Genomic DNA, 20,654 nt, shown 5'->3' with positions numbered 1-20,654 from the left:
TTAGGTGAAGAATAAGTAAGTAAAAAAATAAAAACAGTAAAAATTACACCGGTTAGTCAGGCTGATTGAGGTAGTATGTACATGTAGATATGGTTAAAGTGACTATGCATATATGATAGACAAAGAGTAGCAGTAGCGTAAAAGAGGGTTTGGCGGGTAGCGGGACACAATGCAGATAAGCCTGGTTAGCTATGCAGATAGCCTGGTTAGCTATGCAGATAGCCGCGAGCATAGAAGTGATTTAGCTCATCTGATAGGCTCGTGTCACTGGGCAGCTTGCGGCTGTGCTTCCCTTTGTGCTTCCCTTTGCCACATAAGACGAGCGTCAGAGCCGGTGTAGTACGATTCAATCTTAGCCCTGTATTGACGCGTTTGCCTGTTTGATGGTTCGTCAGAAGGCATAGCAGGATTTCTTATAAGTTTCCGGGTTTAGAGTCCCGCACCTTGAAAGCGGCAGCTCTACCCTTTATCTCTTTAGCGAATGTTGCCTGTAATCCATGGCTTCTGGTTTGGGTCTGTACGTACAGTCGCTGTGGGGGCGACGTCCTCGATGCACTTATTGATAAAGTCAGTGAGTGATGTGGTGTATTCCTCAATGCAATCGGAAGAATCCCGGAACATGTTCCAGTCTGATAGCAAAACAGTCCTGAGGTATAGCATCTGCTTCACCTGACCAATTTTTTTATAGAGCGAGTCACTGGTGCTTCCTGCTTTAATTTTTACTTGTAAGCAGGAATGAGGAGGATATCATTGTGGTCGGAATTACCAAATGGAGGGCGAGGGAGAGTTCTTTACGCGTCTCTGTGTGTGGAGTACAGGTGATCTATACTTTTTTACCCTCTGGTTACACATTTAACATGTTGATAGAAATGAGGTAGAACTGATTTAAGTTCCCTGCATTAAAGTCTCCGACCACTAGGAGCGCCACCTCTGGGTGAGCGGTTCCCTGTTTGCTTATACAGCTAACTGAGTGCGGTCTTAGTGTCAGCATCCGTCTGGTGGTAAAGAAACAGCCACGAAAAGTATAGCTGAGAACTCTAAGGCAAATAGTGTGGTCTGCATTTTATCACAAGATACTCTACTTCAGGCGGGCAAAATCTAGAGACTTCCTTTGATTTCGTGCACCAGCTGTTTACAAATATGCACAGACCGCCCCCCTAGTCTTACCGGAGTGTGCTGTTCCATCTTGCCGGTGCAGCGTATATCCCACTAGCTGAATATCCATGTCATCATTCAGCCACGATTCCGTGAAACATAGGATATTACAGTTTTTGATGTCCCGTTGGTAGGATATTCGTGATCATACCTCGTCTAATTTATTGTCCAATGATTGCAGGTTGGCGAGTAATATTGACGGTAACGGAAGCTTTTCCACTAGCCTCCACTAGCCTTCTGCGTATCCTTATGAGGCACCCTGCTGTGTCCTCTGTACCTGCGTCTCTTCCTCTTACAAATAACTGAGATGTTGGCCTTGTCAGGTGTTCGGAGAATGTCCTGCTTGTTGAAGAAAAAAATAATTTGTCTAAACTGAGGTGAGTGATTGTTGTCCTGATATCCAGAAGCTCTTTTTTGCCATAAGATACAGTTGCCGAAACATTATGTACAAAATAAGTTACAAATAACGCGAAAAAACAAAACAATAATAGCACAATTGGTTGGGCGCCCGTAAAACTGCTGCCATTTCTTCTGGCGCCATTTTACCTCAACAGACACATTTTAACAACAACTGTTCAGGAGACCACGTGAATCAGGCCTTCATGGTCAAATTTCTGCAAAGAAACCACTACTAAGGACATCAATAAGAAGAGACTTGCTCGGGCAATGAACATTAGACCGATGGAAATTTGTCCTTTGGGCTGATGAGTCCAAATTGGAGATTTTTGGTTCCAACTGCTGTGTCTTTGTGAGACGTGGTGTGGGTGAATGGATGATCTCGGCATGTGTATTTCCCACCGTGAAGCATGGGGGGGGGGTGCTTTGCTGGTGACACTGTCGTGATTTATTTACAATTCAAGGCACACTTAACCAGCATGGCTACCACAGCATTCTGCAGCGATACGCCATCCCACCTGGTTTGTGCTTAGTGGTACGCTCATTTGTTTTCAACAGGACAATGACCCAACACACCCCCAGGCTGTGTAAGGGCTATTTGACCAAGAAGGAGTGATGGAGTGCTGCAACAGATTACCTGGCCTCCACAATCACCCGACCTCAACCCAATTAAGATGGTTTGGGATGAGTCGGGCCACAGAGAAGGAAAAGTAGCCAATAAGTGCTTAGCATATGTGGGAACTCATTCAAGACTGTTGGAAAAACATTCCAAGTGAAGCTGGTTTAGAGGTGTACCTGTGGATGTATTTCAAGACCTGCCTTTCAACTCAGTGCCTCTGCTTTATATCATGAGAAAATCAAAAGAAATCAGCCAAGACCTCAGAAAGAAAATTGTAGACCTCCACAAGTCTGGTTCATCCTTGGGAGCAATTTCCAAACGCCTGAAGGTACCACATTCATCTGTACAAACAATAGTACACACGTATAAACACCATGGGAACATGCAGCCGTCATACCGCTCAAGAAGGAGACACGTTCTGTCTCCTAGCGATTAACCTACTCTGGTGCGAAAAGTGCAAATCAATCCCAGAACAACAGCCTTGTGAAGATGCTGGAGGAAACATGTACTAAAGTATTTATATCCACAGTAAAACTAGTCCTATATCGACATAACCTGAAAGGCCACTCAGCAAGGAAGAAGCCACTGCTCCAAAACCGCCATAAAAAAAAGCCACACTACGGTTTGCAATTGCACATGGGGACAAAGATCATACATTTTGGAGAAATGTCCTCTGGTCTGATGAAACAAAAATAGAACTGTTTGGCCATAATGACCATCGTTATGTTTAGAGGAAAAAAGGGGGAGGCTTGCAAGCCGAAGAACACCATCCCAACCGTGAAGCACGGGGGTGACAGCATCATGTTGTGGGGGTGCTTTGCTGCAGGGGAGACTGGTGCACTTCACAAAATAGACGGCTTCATGAGGTAGGAAAATTATTTGGATATATTGAAGCAACATCTCAAGACAGTCAGGAAGTTAAAGCTCGGTCACAAATGGGTCTTCTAAACGGATAATGACCCCAAGCATACTTCCAAAGTTGTGGCAAATTGGCTTAAGGACATCAAAGCCAAGGTACTGGAGTGGCCATCACAAAGCCCTGACCTCAATCCTATAGATTTGTGGGCAGAACTGAAAAAGCCTGTGCGAGCAAGGAGGCCTACAAACCTGACTCAGTTACACAAGCTCTGTCAGGAGGAATGGGCCAAAACCTCACCCAACTTATTGTTGGAAGCTTGTGGAAGGCTTCCTGAAACATGTTACCCAAGTTAAACAATTTAAAAGCAATGCTACCAAATACTATTGGTACACTATACTAATTGAGTGTATGTAAACTTCTGACTCACTGGGAATGTGATGAAATAAATAAAAGCTGAAATAAATAGTTCTCTACTATTATTCTGACATTTCACATTCTTAAAATAAAGTGGTGATCCCAACTGACCTAAGACAGGGAGCTTTTACTAGGATCAAATGTTAGGAATTGTGAAAACTTTAGTTTAAATGTTTTTGGCTAAGGTGTATGCAAACTTCCGACTTCAACTATAATTAGGTTGTGGGAACAGTGAGAGTACATTAAAAGAGAAGTTCCCAAAACACAAAATATGCTCAGTTGTGATGTCATTCAGGCAATGTTTATGTTAGGTTGCACAGGACATTCCCTTAATGTGGTAAGAATGAAATAAGGATGTTTTCATGACATTCATAGCATATCTGTTTAAGGTTGAACATAATATTCCATTGATGTTCACGCAATATACATTTCACCTCGTCTAACAGGTCTACAGAACACTTCAAGGACATTGACAATGTTATATTTGAAGTTTTACCTAATATTACCACAACATTATCAGCATGCAAATAAAAGCATAAGAAAGCAGATTGGAACATTTTAAATTTATTTAACAAGGCAAGTCAGTTAAGAGCAAATTATTATTTACAAAATGACGGCCTACCCCGGCTAAACCCTAAACCGGACGAGGCTGGGCCACTTGTGCGCCGTCCTATGGGACTCCCAATCACAGCCGGTTGTGATACAGAACCGGGGTCTGTAGTTTCACCTCTAGCACTGAGATGCAGCACCTTAGACCACTGCGCCACCCAGGAGCCATTATGTTTTTCTCCATATTTAATGGCAATTCACATATTAGAACTGTATTGTAGGTGATAGACAAGTGGCATTTTTATTTAATTAATTGGAAATTTGAACAGTATTTAGAAATCATACAACCATATTATTTACACTTCATATATTGACAATCTGCACATTATTTAATTCATAGGAAATCTGAAGAGCATTTAAACATGGATCTTGTGATCTCTGGGGCTCCAGAATCTTCTGTATACTGCACCATACAACCCGAGAGCAAACAAATCCTCCTCCCACCCCTGGCCAGTCTGTGTTTAAGGCTGTCGGATCAGAGTGCTTCAGAACAAATATTCCGCCTCACACGAGAGGATGTTATGATAAGGAGGCAGCAGTCTGAGCCCGTTAGAGTTCCAGTACATCATACAAATGGGAACTGACAGCCTTGTTCGCTGCCCTCGCAATGCTGCTTTGTGAATGAGCCTCTCCTTTCAGCTCCCAAACACTTTGCCTTTAAAAAAAATGTTTTGCCTACAAACCCCTCTAGTCAGACCTCAGAGTGCTGTGGTCAGGTCAATTCATCGCTTCACTACAACAACCTTGGAGTCTTTTTCCATTGGCTGGACTTGGAGTTGGGGGCTGCTCACCAGTCAACTGTGCATGAAGCTTGCTCTTATCAAAGGATAGAGTTCATTAACTATTTTCACAAATCTTACACTTCAATAAAAAGGTATATTCTCAGTTTGATGAGTCATAGAAAAAGTGAAAAAGGACTATAAAGTCCATAGAACTACAAAGTCCTTGAAACGAAATAACTTTGGTTACCATTCAAGACCTCCAACTTACAAAGATCTGAAGACTACAATATCAATATCGCCAGACAAAAAAAAATACCACAACTAGCTTAAACATCATGCGAATACAACCGGGTGCTGAACTGAACTTCAAAAAGTCTCCTACAAAACCTATCTTAAGAATTGCACACGTCGCATCGAATGGATCTAGCATGCCTGCCGATCATTCAGCGCGCTGTGTTTTAGGGACCACCCACTGTAGATGTCTGACTGTTGACATTCTTCACTAGATTCTACATGTAAAAAGTCAGTGAGCACTCAGTTCGCAAAGTACATTCAGAGGGGCTAGATACTCTCGACCAGCAAAAGCTATTGGTGTGTCTGTGCCCTTATGGTCGTCAGTCAGAAGATTCAAGTCGGAGGGTGAAAGACCTCCTTACAACAATTATATCAACCTCTGAGAGGAAAGATTCCTCTACTGGATATATAGTTGTTTAGCAGACCTCACTGCATCCCAAATGGCACCCTGTTTCCTATATACGGGCCTGAAAAGAACTCACCCGGCGGGCCGATGGGAGTCACATGCAGGCAAGGGCCAGCTGTGGAAACCAGACATTTTTAATTGATGCTGTGATCAATGCTTCTACCCCCTTCAAGCCTTTTCCGTTGGTCGATTGAATAGGAGGCTCGACTTGCTGCGGCTAACGAACGCTGTCAGTTCGACAATAACAAGTGGTTGGGTTGGTTGGGGGAACAGGAAGAGAGGCGTCTTCCTGTTCTGAGAACTGAAGAGCCATTTGAAGCGTAATATGTAGCAACTAGGAAGTAGACTGGGGTTTAAGTCAACATTACAGGGTAACGTTTATGTGGGGTTGATGCTTTGTAATCATTGGTGGAATGATTTAATGTGATTGGGACCATTGCCCTGTCTTGTCGTCTTTCAGATGGGACGTCAATCGGCTGTCCTGACTTTCTCTAGAGGTGAGAAGAGGTGTTTAGCCCAGTGTCCTGGTTAAATTCCCAAACTGCCCCTCATACCATCATGGATACAATCATCCCCAGCTTCCAATTGGCTCATTCCTCTCCCCTGTAACTATTCCCCAGGTCGTTGCTGTAACTGAGAATGTGTTCTCTGTCAACTTACCTGGTAAAATCAAATACTTAATGTCAGCTTAGCTACCATGTGTTTAGACTTTTCCTCTGTGGATGATGTGTTGGCTACAAACAGAGGGGGGCTCAAGTGTGCTTCCCAAGGGCTAGTGGGCTTCCCATGGGCTAGTGAGATGGCTAGTGGGCTTCCCATGGGCTAGTGAGAGGGCTAGTGGGCTTCCCATGGGCTAGTGAGAGGGCTAGTGGGCTTCCCATGGGCTAGTGGGAGGGCTAGTGGGCTTCCTATGGGCTAGTGGGAGGACTTGTTGTTCATTAGGAGTACTCTCAAAACAAGTTATTTTCTGAGAATTAACTTAAAATGTTACATATAACATCCTTCAGTAGATTTTCCTTCAAGTTTAAACTGTCTGTGATTAACTCTGATAGCAATGCTGTTCTGCGGCATGCTCTTTGAAAATGATCATAGTGCATGTCTCCAAAATGTCCTTGTACTGTATAAGTGATCGTTAGCATAGCGTAAGTAAGTGCCTTCAGCTTCACTAAGGAGAAGAAATATACAAATTTGGGCACCATAGTTCCTAGCTACACGCCATGTTCTGTCAAGCTAGCAAATGAAAAGAGAAGTCAATGTAGCTCAACTGCTTCATTTTTACAGATCTCAAACCTTCCAAAATAGACTTGTGTCAATGAGCACAGTGTGAAAGTCAGTTAAAAACAACTGGAGCGGCCGCCTATTCAGTCCCCACTGGCAGAGACCGAGGCCGCCTATTCAGTCCCCACTGGCAGAGACCGAGGCCGCCTATTCAGTCCCCACTGGCAGAGACCGAGGCCGCCTATTCAGTCCCCACTGGCAGAGACCGAGGCCGCCTATTCAGTCCCCACTGGCAGAGACCGAGGCCGCCTATTCAATCCCCGTTGGCAGAGACCGAGGCCGCCTATTCAGTCCCCACTGGCAGAGACCGAGGCCGCCTATTCAGTCCCCACTGGCAGAGACAGAGGCCGCCTATTCAGTCCCCACTGGCAGAGACCGAGGCCGCCTATTCAGTCCCCACTGGCAGAGACCGAGGCCGCCTATTCAGTCCCCACTGGCAGAGACCGAGGCCGCCTATTCAGTCCCCACTGGCAGAGACCGAGGCCGCCTATTCAGTCCCCACTGGCAGAGACCGAGGCCGCCTATTCAGTCCCCACTGGCAGAGACCGAGGCCGCCTATTCAGTCCCCACTGTTGGCAGAGACCGAGGCCGCCTATTCAGTCCCCACTGGCAGAGACCGAGGCCGCCTATTCAGTCCCCACTGGCAGAGACAGAGGCCGCCTATTCAGTCCCCACTGGCAGAGACCGAGGCCGCCTATTCAGTCCCCACTGGCAGAGACCGCCTATTCAGTCCCCACTGGCAGAGACCGAGGCCGCCTATTCAGTCCCCACTGGCAGAGACCGAGGCCGCCTATTCAGTCCCCACTGGCAGAGACAGAGGCCGCCTATTCAATCCCCGTTGGCCCCGAGGCCGCCTGGTCCCCACTGGCAGAGACCGAGGCCGCCTATTCAGTCCCCGTTGGCTGAGACAGAGGCCGCCTATTCAATCCCCACTGGCAGAGACCGACCGCCTATTCAATCCCCGGGCAGAGACGCCTATTCAGTCCCCACTGGCAGTCCCCAGAGACCGAGGCAGAGGCCGCCTATTCAGTCCCCGTTGGCTGAGACCCGAGGCCGCCTATTCAGTCCCCACTGGCAGAGACCGAGGCCGCCTATTCAATCCCCGTTGGCAGAGACCGAGGCCGCCTATTCAGTCCCCGTTGGCTGAGACCCGAGGCCGCCTATTCAGTCCCCACTGGCAGAGACAGAGGCCGCCTATTCAGTCCCCACTGGCAGAGACAGAGGCCGCCTATTCAGTCCCCACTGGCAGAGACCGAGGCCGCCTATTCAGTCCCCACTGGCAGAGACCGAGGCCGCCTATTCAGTCCCCACTGGCAGAGACAGAGGCCGCCTATTCAGTCCCCACTGACAATGGAACCAGATAGGAGTTTACCATCTTTCCTCTGAATAAAGAGTCAGTGGTGTTGCCGTCCCCTCACCTCTTAAATAACAGCTATCCCACAGGGCCGTGGGCTGGGAACAAAAGGGCATTGTGGGGCTGTGCAGGTGGGACCTGGAAGGGCCGGCAGGCTGGGAGTCCATTTCAAACCTCCACGTAAGCAGAGACTGCGTCTCACACACACACACACACAGCCAGGCTCGCTGGGCACACACCCTTTCTCATGGGCTTCAATGCTCCCAAAAACTCAGGTTACCGGTTCACACAATCCCTGCCTCTGCTGGAGGGAACAGAGGAGCCAGGGCTGCTCAACAGTGTATAATGACAGACGGAGCCTGGTGTTTCTGGTCGAAACAAGGCTGAGCAGACTCAGCAACAACCATAAACAACTTCAAAAAACAGACACAGCATTGCTAACCTTTCAGGCAATACAAAAAGGCAGCAGTTGAATTTCTCCTGACAAAATAAACGGTAACATTTAAAAAAGGGAAAGAAACATATCCACATGACTAACCAACAAAACAAAAAGGTCAACTGCTCTGACTAACATATGGAAAGAGCCAGCTCTCTGTAACCAAATTAATCAATGACACAATGAGATTCAGCACCTCTAAATAGTGAGTGGAATCTAATGCTGACATGAAACTAATAATCACTAATGCTGTGACGGCCATCTCTCTGTAACTCTCTGGCTCAGCCCCCCAGTGACTTGGAGGGAAGGGGGTAGCTTAAATGAAACCTTATTACAACCGGCTTGAATCATGACCATGAGTTTGATGATCTAACTCCACGGACCCAAGAGACCCCCTGAGAGACCCCCAAAGCGAACAACCGATGGTCAACTAATCCCGGGAGAAATCTCCGACAGACCAATAAAAGTTGACAAGAGATTTGAGACAATAGTTCTACTATTAGGAACCAACAGAAGTGAACCGGTTAGATGGCAGACACAGAAGTGAACCGGTTAGATGGCAGACACAGAAGTGAACCGGTTAGATGGCAGACACAGAAGTGAACCGGTTAGATGGCAGACACAGAAGTGAACCGGTTAGATGGCAGACACAGAAGTGAACCGGTTAGATGGCAGACACAGAAGTGAACCGGTTAGATGGCAGACACAGAAGTGAACCGGTTAGATGGCAGACACAGAAGTGAACCGGTTAGATGGCAGACACAGAAGTGAACCGGTTAGATGGCAGACACAGAAGTGAACCGGTTAGATGGCAGACACAGAAGTGAACCGGTTAGATGGCAGACACAGAAGTGAAAAAGGCAATCCTCACAAGAACTTGCCAAGTCATGAGACTAAGCAACCTGACGGAGGAATTTTAAGTGTAAATCAAATGGGAATGACGTTTTAAATGAGCGCTTTCAAATCAATGTTATTTAAGCCATTTGCCTGATGAATCTGGCAGCTTTGAAACCCCTTAGTCGTATTAATGCGGATTCAAAGTGCAGCCACTGCTGCCTGTAAACAGCCAGAGAAATCAAATGTTTCCCTCTATGAGAGAACCAACCATGGAAGAAGTATTTAGACAAAGTGCTGCAGTACTCCCAATAGAAACATGGGTCCGGAGAGGCGACAGTACCCACAGAAACATCCAGGGGGGAATTCTTCTGCACTGAATTAGGGCTGTGACAATAAAAATCAAATGTTATTTGTCACATACACATGGTTAGCAGATGTTAATGCGAGTGTAGCGAAATGCTTGTGCTTCTAGTTCCGACAATGCAGTGATAACCAACAAGTAATCTAACTAACAATTCCAAAACTACTGTCTTATACACAGTGTAAGGGGATAAGGAGTATGTACATAAGGATATATGAATGAGTGATGGTACAGAGCAGCATACAGTAGATGGTATCGAGTACAGTATATACATATGAGATGAGTGTGTAGACAAAGTAAAAAGTGGCATAGTTAAAGTGGCTAGTGATACATGTATTACATAAGGATGCAGTCGATGATGTAGAGTACAGTATATACATATGCATATGAGATTAATAATGTAGGGTAAGTAACATTATATAAGGTAGCATTGTTTAAAGTGGCTAGTGATATATTTACATCATTTCCCAACAATTCCCATTATTTAAAGTGGCTGGAGTTGGGTCAGTGTCAATGACAGTGTGTTGGCAGCAGCCACTCAATGTTAGTGGTGGCTGTTTAACAGTCTGATAGCCTTGAGATAGAAGCTGTTTTTCAGTCTCTCGGTCCCAGCTTTGATGCACCTGTACTGACCTCGCCTTCTGGATGATAGCGGGGTGAACAGGCAGTGGTTCGGGTGGTTGATGTCCTTGATGATCTTTATGGCCTTCCTGTAACATCGGGTGGTGTAGGTGTCCTGGAGGGCAGGTAGTTTGCCCCCGGTGATGCGTTGTGCAGTCCTCACTACCCTCTGGAGAGCCTTACGGTTGAGGGCGGAGCAGTTGCCGTACCAGGCGGTGATACAGCCCGCCAGGATGCTCTCGATTGTGCATCTGTAGAAGTTTGTGAGTGCTTTTGGTGACAAGCCGAATTTCTTCAGCCTCCTGAGGTTGAAGAGGCCCTGCTGCGCCTTCTTCACGACGCTGTCAGTGTGAGTGGACCAATTCAGTTGGTCTGTGATGTGTATGCCGAGGAACTTAAAACTAGCTACCCTCTCCACTACTGTTCCATCGATGTGGATAGGGGGGTGTTCCCTCTGCTGTTTCCTGAAGTCCACAATCATCTCCTTTGTTTTGTTGACGTTGAGTGTGAGGTTATTTTCCTGACACCACACTCCCGAGGGCCCTCACCTCCTCCCTGTAGGCCGTCTCGTCGTTGTTGGTAATCAAGCCTACCACTGTTGTGTCGTCCGCAAACTTGATGATTGAGTTGGAGGCGTGCGTGGCCAAGCAGTCGTGGGTGAACAGGGAGTACAGGAGAAGGCTCAGAACGCACCCTTGTGGGGCCCCCGTGTTGAGGATCAGCGGGGAGGAGATGTTGTTGCCTACCCTCACCACCTGGGGGCGGCCCGTCAGGAAGTCCAGTACCCAGTTGCACAGGGCGGGGTCGAGACCCAGGGTCTCGAGCTTGATGATGAGCTTGGAGGGTACTATGGTGTTGAATGCCGAGCTGTAGTCGATGAACAGCATTCTCACATAGGTATTCCTCTTGTCCAGGTGGGTTAGGGCAGTGTGCAGTGTGGTTGAGATTGCATCGTCTGTGGACCTATTTGGGCGGTAAGCAAATTGGAGTGGGTCTAGGGTGTCAGGTAGGGTGGAGGTGATATGGTTCTTGACTAGTCTCTCAAAGCACTTCATGATGACGGAAGTGAGTGCTACGGGGCGGTAGTCGTTTAGCTCAGTTACCTTAGCTTTCTTGGGAACAGGAACAATGGTGGCCCTCTTGAAGCATGTGGGAACAGCAGACTGGTATAGGGATTGATTGAATATGTCCGTAAACACACCGGCCAGCTGGTCTGCGCATGCTCCGAGGGCGCGGCTGGGGATGCCGTCTGGGCCTGCAGCCTTGCGAGGGTTAACACGTTTAAATGTCTTACTCACCTCGGCTGCAGTGAAGGAGAGACCGCATGTTTTCGTTGCAGGCCGTGTCAGTGGCACTGTATTGTCCTCAAAGCGGGCAAAAAAGTTATTTAGTGTGCCTGGGAGCAAGACATCCTGGTCCGTGACTGGGCTGGGTTTCTTCTTGTAGTCCGTGATTGACTGTAGACCCTGCCACATGCCTCTTGTGTCTGAGCCATTGAATTGAGATTCCACTTTGTCTCTGTACTGACGCTTAGCTTGTTTAATAGCCTTGCGGAGGGAATAGCTGCATTGTTTATATTCGGACATGTTACCAGACACCTTGCCCTGATTAAAAGCAGTGGTTCGCGCTTTCAGTTTCACACGAATGCTGCCATCAATCCACGGTTTCTGGTTTGGGAATGTTTTTATCGTTGCTATGGGAACGACATCGTCGACGCACGTTCTAATGAACTCGCACACCGAATCAGCGTATTCGTCAATATTTCCATCTGACGCAATACGAAACATGTCCCAGTCCACGTGATGGAAGCAGTCTTGGAGTGTAGCTTGGTCTGACCAGCGTTGGACAGACCTCAGCGTGGGAGCCTCTTGTTTTAGCTTCTGCCTGTAGGCAGGGATCAACAAAATGGAGTCGTGGTCAGCTTTCCCGAAAGGGGGGCGGGGCAGGGCCTTATATGCGTCGCGGAAGTTAGAGTAACAATGATCCAAGGTTTTTACCACCCCTGGTTGCGCAATCGATATGCTGATAAAATTTAGGGAGTCTTGTTTTCAGATTAGCTTTGTTAAAATCCCCAGCTACAATGAATGCAGCCTCCGGATAAATGGTTTCCAGTTTGCAAAGAGTTAAATAAAGTTCGTTCAGAGCCATCGATGTGTCTGCTTGGGGGGGATATATACGGCTGTGATTATAATCGAAGAGAATTCTCTTGGAAGATAATGCGGTCTACATTTGATTGTGAGGAATTCTAAATCAGGTGAACAGAAGGATTTGAGTTCCTGTATGTTTCCTTCATCACACCATGTCCCGTTAGTCATGAGGCATACGACCCCGCCATTCTTCTTACCAGAGAGATGTTTGTTTCTGTCGGCACGATGCGTGGAGAAACCCGTTGGCTGTAACCCAATCGGATAGCGTCTTCCCAGTAAGCCATGTTTCCGTGAAGCAGAGAACGTTGCAGTCTCTGATGTCCCTCTGGAATGCCACCCTTGCTCGGATTTCGTCAACCTTGTTGTCAAGAGACTGGACATTGGCAAGAATACCAGTACCGCAATAGTTTTTCCACTGCAAAAATGATAACATGAAGCAGACTACCCTCTTTGGTCCTTTGTAAACCCTGCTGAATGTTAAATATTGTGTGCTATAGAAAATAAATTATGTGAATTTTGATGAAAACATAAATTATACTTGTTTCCAACATTAGGGATGTTTTCCTAAAGAAGTCAAATCCGCTTCGTGTTTTGTTTCCTTGCCAAGATACTAACGAGTATGGCGATACTGGTATTGCCCCGACCCTACACTGAATGTTAGCTTCAGCATCAGGTAGCCTTGCCCAGTGCTGACACATTCCCCTCCATCTAGAGCTGCCTGGGACTGTGTGTGGGGTGGAAGGGAGTATCCATCACTTTCTCTAGGGAAACAAGAGGGCCAGGGAACAATCTCGTTGACATATTGATTAAAAAGAAAAATGGGAGGGGAAAAGGAAGCCCTATCATTCTTATTCATTCCAACAGAAACAAAAACGACCCACCTGACCTAGACGAACATGAGAATTATCATCCACTGTAATAAACCTGAGCTGAAGGGACAAGTCACTAGTTGTGTTGAAGTTTCTGCGTCTTTGGCGTGAACTTCCTCTCAGGCAAGCAAACAAACCAGCAGCTTATGGTCGGAGAGGAGAAATTAGATTCCGAGCAGATATCCGCCACATGTGCCGGCCGGACGGAAACTGGTCCACCAAGAGGAGAAGTTCCCCATTTCGGTTTCAGATCATGTGGGCAGGCGAGGGGGGAAATAAAACAACAGCACGACCTGGGATGTTTCGCAAGATTTAGAAAATATGCATTTCGCAAGTTGGCGGTCTGAAACCTACCACCACCTGTCAATTCAGATAAAGGGTTGGTCAGAAAGGAAGAGGAAAGACTATCAGAGCCTCAATAGCAGCCCGATGCAAAGAAAGGAAATCAGCTCTCTGCCTGTGAGCTTTTTTTTGTTAAACCAGACAGTGGTGGTGTCATTGGGTAGAAATACCACTGGTAGTCACATGAGTTGATTTCTAAAAAGGTAACAAACACAGCCACCACTATGAAGACCCTAACCTTAAAGATGTCGGATCAGAGAGTCAGTTGGACATTATATTTAACATTCGAGACATTTAGCAGAAACTCTTTTCCAGAGCGACTTACAGTAATGAGTGCATACATTTCCATACTGCCCCCCCCCCCCATGGGAATTGAACCCGCAACCCTGGTGCCATGCTCTCCCAACTGAGTTACACGGGACCTGTGTGGCAGGACATCTGCACAGACTCTCGCTTTGTCCCTCTCCAACCTGCTGTTTGGTTTGCTTGCCTGAAGAGGTTTAGGTCCAAATCCCATTCCTGATTGGAGGATAACTGGGTCACCATGTAAGAGATAAAAGTTCATGACGAATGTTACGCAACACAGGAAACTGGACTCTGGTGTACCATTCAGAGCGCCCTTTTGGGAGGTGTGCCTCTGTCCAATAAGGTCATTTCTGGGGAATAGTTTACGGCAATTGAACATCCCTAGATGGAAAACTTCAGTATCGCGTCATTGGACAAGAAAACATGTTCAATTCACAGTTGAGAGTTTATGCCCAATTACGTTTGAACAATGGCAGGTCTACCAATTTAATTGCAATTAAGTTAGTTTGCCAACAGTTTGGTAGCGAAGTTCTCTAGCTTTTATTTTAAACAAATAAGAGTAGAAATGTATCAAACGGACTAAAGCTGGGATGCCCTGACTTTGAAATGTCTATCTAGTTCATAATAACGTGTGATGATCACATACAGGATGTAGGCCGCTGACTAACTAAACGCACTAGCTATTCACATTCTCCACATTAGAATTTTGGCCTATGGAGGAAGACTCGTTTAAACATGTTCGAACCAGTCTTCCTGCATTACCATAACATTTTCTTGACCTCATTCAAATGAATCTTACAGGATACCTTCCAAAACAGGACATGTCTGAATAGAGATCTTTTTTTGCAGGTCATCTGAAGCCGTCGTTTTAGTGCAGCCAGCTTCTAAATATAGGCCGAGTGCTGAATTTAGGCCGAGTGCTGAATTTAGGCCGAGTGCTGAATTTAGGCCGAGTGCTGAATTTAGGCCGAGTGCTGAATTTAGGCCGAGTGCTGAATTTAGGCCGAGTGCTGAATTTAGGCCGAGTGCTGAATTTAGGCCGAGTGCTAGTAGAGGCAACATACCATGGTCTCGCCTGCTATATACATGTCTGATAAACAATTTAAAGTCACAAAAGTAGCTACACAATCAGTTTGTTTCATACCACTATAGCAGTTGCTGATGGCAAGTGGGAGTGTTGTGTGCATGTGTGTGAACAATGTGTGTGCGTGTCATTTAGTTCAGTGCCCACTGCTTGGCTATGGAATGTAGATGGAATGCAGAGAAATTCCTCCCACCCAGAGTTATTCAGAGCGCTTGGCCCCCACTGTGATGGGGGTATTTGGAAGAGGTCAGGACCCCACCATCTCCCCATCTTCCCTCTGGGCAGGGGAAGCCCCATTAACCTCTCCCGGGAGCCCTCAGCTCTCTCATCAAGTCACAAACCAGACCAATAGTACTGCTGGTGCCTCACACACACACACACACACACACACACACACACACACACACACACACACACCTCATCCCAAACCAGACTACTTTCAGTGATGATAAAATAACTTTCAGGGAGGAAAAAAAAAAGCTTAACTTCTGCAGCATGAATCATCATGGAGCTGAAAAGGCTTGGTTGCTTGGTGAGAATTGATGTGGATGAGGTGTCCCCCCCCTCAGCGTGTCAGTGTGATTGTGCACAGTACCCCAACGAGCAGACACTCCATTAATGTCCCACTGGCCAACATGTTGTTAGTGGAACATGGCCTCCGGGAGGGAGGAGGAGAAAAGGGGGAATCATGAGGCAGGATGAACACTGGTTTTAGGTGGAGCGGTGAGGCAGAGGATGAACACTGGTTTTAGGAGGAGCGGTGAGGCAGGATGAACACTGGTTTTAGGAGGAGCGGTGAGGCAGGATGAACACTGGTTTTAGGAGGAGCGGTGAGGCAGGATGAACACTGGTTTTAGGAGGAGCGGTGAGGCAGGATGAACACTGGTTTTAGGAGGAGCGGTGAGGCAGGATGAACACTGGTTTTAGGAGGAGCGGTGAGGCAGGATGAACACTGGTTTTAGGAGGCAGGATGAACACTGGTTTTAGGAGGCAGGATGAACACTGGTTTTAGGAGGAGCGGTGAGGCAGGATGAACACTGGTTTTAGGAGGAGCGGTGAGGCAGGATGAACACTGGTTTTAGGAGGAGCGGTGAGGCAGGATGAACACTGGTTTTAGGAGGAGCGGCGAGCTTAATATCGCTCTCCCTTTTCAACCGTGGCTTGGCCAATCCCAAAGCACTTGTCAAACGCAGGTATGGAACACATCCCTACGGCAGCCGCGAAGAGAGGTTCTATGAAAAGTAGTCATTCCCTGGAAAATCATTCAATGAGTCTCCTGATGACATAGAATATACAGAAACCCAAGCATCTGACAACTATGAGCCATGACACCATCAGATCTCTCAACTGATGTTACTTCTCCGATGCTAAAAGATGCCAAATCTCAAGGTCTCCGGAACATTCTAGACAAAGATAAACAGAACCACCATAGAAACCTGTACTGGAGGCCAACCTTGGTCTAAAGTGTTCAAAAACAATGCATTTATGTATTTGGGTGTTATGTTTTGTTTGTGAAATTGTCTTTAAATTAACCTTGGGTTAATGAGAAGCATCATAGCTTCCTCTGCTGCGAGTCTCCGGGCACCGAAGACGTGGATGTCGTTTAAGGCACCCCCCCACCTCTCGAATTCAGAGGGGTTGGGTTAAATGGAGGAAAACACATTTCAGTTAAACAACTGACTGGGTATCGCTCTTTCCCACTGGAGTTGAAGTAGGCAAAGGAAGGTGTTAAATATTCACTCTGCTGTCTCAGAACATAGAGTTGAGTGGAAACTTAGACAGGTGATTTACCCAAGTTAATCAATATTTTCACCAGACACAAGTGGAACAAAGTTCGTAAAAACACATGCAGTGTTCTGCGAATATCAAAAGGAGATTTTTTATTGCCGTTTTCTTATTGGACTTTTGTGTTTAATGGTCCGACTTTGACCGTAACTCTCCAACCATCTGGCCAGCTGTTATATCAGGTTTACAGTTTGCAGAACATTGCCAGTCCAACTCAAAATGACACATTGCTCATACCGTAAAAACAGCCCATGCGTCGACCATTTACAACCTTCACATCCAAGTGTGGTAGTATCACAGTCTCAGCAAGTTAAACCAAGGTGGTGCCCTTTCCAGCCCCAGCACTGCTCTCTAGGACACTGTTCCTGTTGCCTAGGACCCTGTTGCCTAGGATATTACAGTTAGAGTACTCTTAGACTGGAGATGGACAGCAGTGTAGCTAGCATGGGAGTCTGTAGAATATAGTTCATGAACTGTCCATGACTTCGCCTGAGATACTGGCTGCTGCAGTCATGAGCAGAGATCTGATGTTTGGAGCCGCTGTCTTCGTACACAGCAGGATCTTTCACTGGCGATGCAAGCTGACACCTTAAACCACACGGACCCACGGGGGGGGGTATACCATGAATCATACGACCCACAGGGGAGTATACCATGATCACACGGACCCACGGGGGGGTATACCATGAATCACACAACCCACGAGGGGAGGGGGGGTATACCATGAATCACACACCCACGGGGGGTGGGGGGTATGCCATGAATCACAGACACGGGGGTACACCATGATCACACGGACCCACGGGGGGGTATACCATGAATCACACGACCCACGGGGGGGGGGGGGGGGATATACCATGAATCACACGGTATACCCCCCCGCGTGTCGTGTGATTCATGGTATACCCCCGTGGGTCGTGTGATTCATGGTATACCCCCCCGCGTGTCATGAATCACACTGCCCATAGTGGGTACACGATGAAAGCACCTCTCCCTCTAAAAATTTTTTTTTATAATTCTTAACACAAAAAGATAGAAGCCCATGGGAGCCCCTCTCAGGTCAAGGGTGGCAGGGGTCTGCACCCCCCTTCTCCCCGCCCTCTAAATATCCCTCTTTCTTACGTTCTCTCTTGCTCAACTCATCCGTCCCCGCTGTGAGCAGAGGCAACAGCGCAATTCACAGGGTTTCTGCGGGCCCTCCCCAGTCACATGTGAAAGCGACTCGAGTCCAAATCTGCCCAGAGAATCACATGCATGGCCTCTCCTCGTGCACCACTGACAGGTAGGGAGTGAAGGAGAGAGAGAGAGCGCACGCGAGAAATATGCAAAGTTGGCACTGTAGTAGAACAGCCTAGTTCTCTCCATCCATTATGTTTCTTGGCGACGTCTAGGACACTAGAAAGTGCATCTGGCTATTCTTGCCTTGGATATTTTCATGCAATCACATTTAGCTCATACTTTTATAGATGCACGGCGCTGAAGTATTTTTATTCGGTGATCAAATAGCCCTCGTGCCTAACTAAGAACATCATTGCAAAATATCAGTTGGACGTCGCTTTCAGCGTTGGCATTTAGACAGTTAGTTCCAGGAAAGGTGAGCTTCGGCATGGCCACAACTTTAAGTCTGAGACTGTAGACATTAAAACAGAGCAAACGAATCACGTCAGTGAAGTCAGATCAGCATGTTGAACGAAAGCTGTGGAGTTAACCGTCACGAGGGTCAGACAGGTTCCTGACCGTCACGAGGGTCAGACAGGTTCCTGACCGTCACGAGGGTCAGACAGGTTCCTGACCGTCACGAGGGTCAGACAGGTTCCTGACCGTCACGAGGGTCAGACAGGTTCCTGACCGTCACGAGGGTCAGACAGGTTCCTGACCGTCACGGGAGAGGGGGTCAGACAGGTTCCCGACCTTCAAGATTGCGAGATGCTAACAAGAGCCTCCGACAACACATGTAGTCCACAGGAGGTTGGTGACACCTTAATTGGGGTGAAAAGGCACATGGTTAATGGCTGGAGCGGAATCTGTGGAATGGTATCAAATGCACCAAACACATGGTTTCCATGTGTTTGATGCCAGTCCATTCGCTCAGTTCCGTCCTCCCCCTCAGCAGCCTCCACTGACGTAATCTCTACCGAGACTCATTCAAACTGGCTCGTGGATAGTTGAAGAAAAGTGCTACCATCTCTGTGGTCGAAGGGCAGGGATACTCCGATGAGGGCAAAAAGTTGAATACGGCTGTATTCAGCCAGGCACAAGCCAGCATTTTCAGCTGCTTGAGGAAACATGGCTTGAAACAAAAACAACTTGACCTGAAAAGCACAAAGAAAGACAAAAAAGGAAAACAAGTGTGGAACAGTGACCCTAGGGGAGTGTGTGGAGGCCAAGGCAGCTGCCCGGATGAACGCACGGTGGAAGAAAGGCGTGGCTAAGTAAACATTTCTAAGCCTTTCCAAAAACAGCTTTGACTGTAACAAATGGGCAGGGCCGAACACGCCAGCCAGGGGCCGTTATTTTAACACAGCAAATTCAAAGCAAGGTCCTCATACAACGCATAAATGGACATGTAAACTGCGTTGGGAGAAACAGAGATTGCACAACTTGCTTGTTTCTCTGCCACTATACATTAGCACATCAGCAGAAGAAAGAAGTGGAGCAACACATGAACAGAATGTTGTTAGAAGCTTGGCAGCTAATCGTCAGAGGCACTGGTCAATATTTAGCTGTCCTTGACCCCACCTTCTGGAAAATATTAAACCAAAACTACAAGCCATGCATTCTTTATCAGCATTCAAGATTGCCCTTCTCCCCCCTGTAAGCCTCTAGAACACACCAATAATATAACACATCATGCAACAATTTCAACAACTTTACAGAGTTACGGCTCATAGAAGGAAATCAGTCTATTGAAATAAATAAATTAGGCCCTGATCTAACCAATCAGAATGAGGTTTTCCCTAAAAAGACATTTTTAAAAGCTTTATTACAGACAGAAATACTCATGGTAGAGAAATTAACATCAAATTATTTGGCAACAAATCTGGTGAACATTCCTGCAGTCACCATGCCAGTTGCACGCTCCCTCAAAACTTGAGACATCTGTGGCATTGTGTGGTGTGACAAAACTGTACATTTTAGAGTGGCCTTTTGTCCCCAGCACAAGGTGCACCTGTGTACTGGGCAGCTTCTTGATATGCCAGACCTGTGAGGTGGATGGATTATCTTGGCAAAGGAGAAAATACTCACTAACAGGGATGCAAACAAATTTGTGTACAAAATTGTAGCGAAATAAGCTTTGTGCGTGTGGACAATTTCTGGGACCTTTATTTCAGTTCATGAAACATGGGACCAATAGTTTACATGTTGCGTTTATATTTTTGTTCGGTGTATATCATAGCAGTGTATACTTACTTGCTGCTTCAAGTTTGAAGCCGTGTGTAGTGTTAGCGACATAATTTTTGGAGATCTGTTTTCAGAACATGTCATGTGAAAGTGTGTGTGTGTGTGTGTGTGTATGTACACGTCGATGTCTGTGTGTATGTTGGCTGTGTGTTGAATGCATATACGGAGGGCCTACGGAGGGCCTGCAGGAGACCCGTTGTTTTAACTGGTAATCTGGCCCTGATTAGGCAGGGACCCATGTGTTTACTTTTCACATGTAATCTCCAGCTTGCCTCGTCCTGCTGCTAACTAAACAGAATCTGGGAGGGGACCCCTAGGCCTGCTCACACGCCTAATGGGGATGGAAATATCCGGGCCT

General features: G+C 46.9%; 1 protein-coding gene across 3 annotated transcripts in view; it reads right to left on the bottom strand.

The window, feature by feature from the left end:
• map3k1 (mitogen-activated protein kinase kinase kinase 1, E3 ubiquitin protein ligase) overlaps positions 1-20,654 on the bottom strand; it is a 59,619-nt gene that overhangs the window by 30,384 nt on the left and 8,581 nt on the right. Inside the window, exon 1 of one of the 3 annotated variants that reach the window (XM_046290552.1) lies at positions 5,551-5,784. The exons of the other annotated variants lie outside the window; for them this stretch is intronic. Within the exon in view, the coding sequence (XP_046146508.1) occupies positions 5,551-5,606 (56 nt within the window). The 5' untranslated portion in view covers positions 5,607-5,784. Of the gene's footprint in view, positions 1-5,550; positions 5,785-20,654 lie in introns of those variants that run through there. 3 annotated transcript variants of the gene reach the window in all.

Source organism: Oncorhynchus gorbuscha, linkage group LG11 (assembly GCF_021184085.1).
Source record: "Oncorhynchus gorbuscha isolate QuinsamMale2020 ecotype Even-year linkage group LG11, OgorEven_v1.0, whole genome shotgun sequence".
NCBI lineage: Eukaryota > Metazoa > Chordata > Actinopteri > Salmoniformes > Salmonidae > Oncorhynchus > Oncorhynchus gorbuscha.
Note: the sequence above shows the minus strand (reverse complement) of the source record. Positions and strands in the feature narration are given on the sequence as shown.